The following is a 4,625-nucleotide window of genomic DNA, read 5'->3' as shown; positions in this document are numbered from 1 at the left end:
ATATATATATATATATATATATACATACATACATACACTATATATATATATATATATATATATATATATATATATATATATATATATATATATATATATATATATATATATATATATATATATATATTATGGCATGCCGTTCAGGAAATTATTATATTTATAATATAAAGTTTGAATATATGGAATGAAAAAGTCTGAATATATGGAATGAAACTCTGAATATATGGAATGAATCTTGAATATATGGAATGAAAGTCTGAATATATGGAATGAATCTTGAATATATGGAATGAATCTCTGAATATATGGAATGAATCTCTGAATATATGGAATGAAAGTCTGAATATATGGAATGAATCTTGAATATATGGAATGAATCTCTGAATATATGGAATGAATCTCTGAATATATGGAATGAATCTCTGAATATATGGAATGAATCTTGAATATATGGAATGAATCTTGAATATATGGAATGAAAAAGTCTGAATATATAGATTAAAAACTCTGAATATATGGAATGAATCTTGAATATATGGAATAAAAGTCTGAATATATGGAATGAAAGTCTGAATATATAGATTCAAAACTCTGAATATATGGAATGAATCTCTGAATATATGGAATGAATCTCTGAATATATGGAATGAATCTTGAATATATGGAATGAATCTTGAATATATGGAATGAATCTTGAATATATGGAATGAAAAAGTCTGAATATATAGATTAAAAACTCTGAATATATGGAATGAATCTCTGAATATATGGAATGAAAGTCTGAATATATGGAATAAAAGTCTGAATATATAGATTCAAAACTCTGAACATATGGAATGAATCTCTGAATATATGGAATGAAAGTTTGAATATATGGAATGAATCTCTGAATATAGAGAATGAAAGTTGAAAAAACAAAACCAGGATAATCAAATTTAGTGGATTTCCTCTGCGTAGCTCAGTAGCATCTTTATTAACACATCTTTGTAATTTAACAGCATACAATAAATACTCTTCCTTCAATCAAATGTCACACATAAATCACCATTATCCATCAACACACAGTTCCGCACTTCCCTGTACAGTATGCAGGGATAGGCAGTATTTTTGATGCATGTATTTCAAATACAAAATAGTATTTTCAGTGATGATTAAAATCCTTTGTATTTTGTATCAAACTATTTTAGTGTTTTGTATTTTTTAAATACTGTAAAATACTTTGTAAGAAGTCTACACAATGACATCATAGAATGCGACCTCTGATCAGTGCCTACTGAGAAGTCCCACAAACACACAATCACAAACTTGACTGTTAGAGCTTACATTTTTTAGAATACCTGTTGTATTATTTTTATATTTAAGTAAATGTTATTCCTACACTATGTGTCCTGTATACTTATATGGCTTTCAATAGATTTGGTGGTTGGAGTTTGGTTAATACTCCTTGACAAGTTCTGTTGCTACTTTTCAGATTAAATTTCTGGCTACATTTAAAATCTTGTAAAATACCACCTACCGGCCCAACGACGGATAGGTGAAGGGATCTCTTGTTCTTTCCTTCCTTAGCGCTTCTACAAGAATAATTCCATTTATTAGGTTTCAATTTATTTATTTGACCTCTGTGGTTAAATTATAATCTGACTCCAATTTATAAATTATCAATATTATTCTCATGCTGATCATAATTTATATTAATAATTTTATTCTCTTAATTATTTAAATTTATATAAAAAATAAGATGTACTCCTGAAGGTGTTCAGTTCCATACAGCTGGGCGTAGAGGCATTCTCCTTCTAGCTTAAATTAAAATTAGAGGTTTCTCCAAAACACATTGAAAATAAGAGGATCCATCTATATTTTAGGTTGAGGCAATTCTCCATCCAACCTGTAAAGTGAGGCAATTATACACATCATATTTTCAATAGAGGTAATTCTCCTAATCTAAGCCACCTTCGGTATATTTATCTTAACACATAAAATACAATAAAAGACTTGACACATTTTTTAAATAAACAAAGATTAACAATTTATTTTGCCAGGCAGGTCCCACGTAAATCAATTATTTGGTTATTCAAATTTAACAATTAAGAAGATCAACATAGAAAATAAACAGTCACAAAGTAAAATCATACCTGGCAGTTAAAGACACACAAAGTGGTCTAGGAAGATTCTTGCTAAAGAATGCTTCCATAATGTTTGAATACACACACAAAAAGTGTGGGGAAGATTCTTGCTACAGAATGCTTCCCAGGGTCTCTTGCCAAGCCACCTTATATACACAGATGAGACAAGAATGATTAAAGTCCCAAATCAGGATTTGGTTGGTCAGGTTCTCGTGACCCTAAAAGGCACCAAATGGGATTGTTAACCATCAGTTATCTATATCTCTTCAGGAGGTGACACCCATCACAGGAGTACAGTTTATGTCATTAGTTCTACACTTTGATATACTTTCTCTTAGAATTATAGAAATTAGACATGTTTAACCATCGCACCATCACCTTTAAAATAAAACCACACATGAAGATGAAACCTTAGTAACATCACAACAAATATACCCAATGTAATATGTTTTTAGTATTTACAGAACAAAACCTTAAGGGAGAAGAGAGGGAGAGAAATACAGATCAGTTCCTGGGTAGCCGTGACCCCAGAGACAACAGGTCTCTCAGAAATATACAGAATGTGGTTTTATTGTTTTATGGTCCAGCTCCAAAAATAAATTATTGTCCACCTGACCGAGCTACAATCTAAACATATTGATCATGTAATAATTGTTGAAATTATAAAATGTTTGTTTTCAACTGCTAAATGGGTGTCAAATGATTTGATAAATAATTCATTTCTGAGTATTGTACCCCTAGTTGAAGTAGCTGTTTAGTAGGATCATGGTATTTTAGTGTGCCTGACACACAATATATTATTGTATTTATGATAACAACCACATGACTAATTAGTTAGAAACTAGTTGCTATGAATACAGGTGCCATCAGTTGTCTTCTTATGAATGCCTTGTTTGTCAGTGTTGCTATTGCAAAGTAGTCCCTTTCGTTACTGGTTGCATTTCAGATTTTTGCATTACTCAATCATCAATGCATTAGTCAATTTAATGGTGAGGCAATAGATCAATTGTCCAACTGATGGAAGGTTTGCAAAGATGCTTCCTTGTAAAAGTATTGTTTGTATTTTCAAAATACAGAAATACAGTAGTTTATTTTGTTGTGGCTGCTGTATTTTGTAGTTTATTTTGATACAATTAAAACTAAGGTATTTGGTATTTTATTTTAAAATACATTTTGATATTTGCTCAACCCTGCCTGTTTGCTTCCAATAAACAATAAAATGTTCCAAATACTGTATCTTCTTAATGTTGCAAAATACACATTAAAATTCCCTAAATTAACCAGATGTCTGAATATATTGAATGAATCTCTGAATATATTGAATGAACGTTTGAATATATTGAATGAATGAGATGACGTCATTAAAACGCCCTCTTGCGTTTGTCAGGTGTAATTGATTATTCGGTACAGGTGTTTATTCTGACAGAAACGCGTTAACGATGAGTGAGTCTGCACGAAATCTGGTGGCAGCAATTTTAAGTAATGACGAGCTAATTAACACCCTGGCGAATGCTTGTACGGGCCAAAATACTGGTAACCGTATTCAATACCGTTCTACCGATGAAGAAGTTAATTCACTGTTTCATCGCGGAAGACCGAGTGCAGCTAACATCACAGGCCAGGCAGTTCCTGCTTATCAGACAAACATTAACACAGAAAGAAACATGCCTTCTACCTCACAAGGATCACACACAGCAGCACCTATTTACAATCTTCGCCCGTTCACTCGAAAGGGCCCTAGACAGAAGAGGTAAGAATAATGCATTTAATTTGCTAATCCCATATTTATCAGGTTATGTGTTTGATAGGGGCATCATTTCATAAGTAGTCAATTTCAATCTTTTAAATTTAGGTTTAAATATTTAGAGCAGTAAAGAAGTTACACAATTTAATAACACTGTGGTAGGATAACTGTTTACATGAAACTTACTGTTAACACAGTAGGAATCCTGTAGGACAGAACAAAAATCCTGCAGGACAGGGCACATTCCTGCAGGAGTCCTGTAGGTCTGTTCACATACTTGTCCTGTAGGACTGTGTAATGTCCTGCAGGAATGAAGAATTCCTGCAGGTTTTATCATATACCTACAGGAATCCTGTAGGTATGTCTGCAGACATGTCTGTAGGACTGTTAAATGCCCTGCAGGAATTATGAAGGACTGTAGTTATGTGCAGGATTCCTGTGTGATAGAATAAAAATCCTACAGGACAGGGCTATTCCTGCAGGACTGTGTATCCTACAGGAATGTAGGATTCCTGCAGGATTTATTACCTATACTGTAGAAGTCCTGTAGGTCTGTTCACACACTTGTCCTAGGATTGTGCAATGTCATCCAGGAATGAAGAATTCCTGCAGGTTGTTCATTATTTACCTACAGAAATCCTTTAGGACTATGCAACACTACAGAAATGATCCCTGCTGGATTTAAAATAAAGATTTTATGTAAGGTGTTGCTATATGTTACATTTCGGATGGACTCAAAAGAGTTTATCAAGTGATAG

The 4,625-nt window shown here is 32.5% G+C and overlaps 1 protein-coding gene across 1 annotated transcript in view; it reads left to right on the top strand.

The window, feature by feature from the left end:
• The window catches only part of LOC135730062 (uncharacterized), a 9,397-nt gene extending 5,119 nt beyond the window's left edge, over nucleotides 1–4,278 (top strand). The window contains exon 8 of the mRNA XM_073815903.1: nucleotides 4,156–4,278. Within this exon, the coding sequence (XP_073672004.1) occupies nucleotides 4,156–4,278 (123 nt within the window). The remainder of the gene's footprint in view (nucleotides 1–4,155) is intronic.
• The last annotated feature ends 347 nt before the right edge of the window (nucleotides 4,279–4,625 follow it).

Source organism: Paramisgurnus dabryanus, chromosome 1 (genome assembly GCF_030506205.2).
Source record: "Paramisgurnus dabryanus chromosome 1, PD_genome_1.1, whole genome shotgun sequence".
NCBI classification, from domain to species: Eukaryota; Metazoa; Chordata; class Actinopteri; order Cypriniformes; family Cobitidae; genus Paramisgurnus; species Paramisgurnus dabryanus.
The sequence above is the reverse complement of the archived record's forward strand: the minus strand, read 5'-3'. Positions and strand labels throughout refer to the sequence as shown.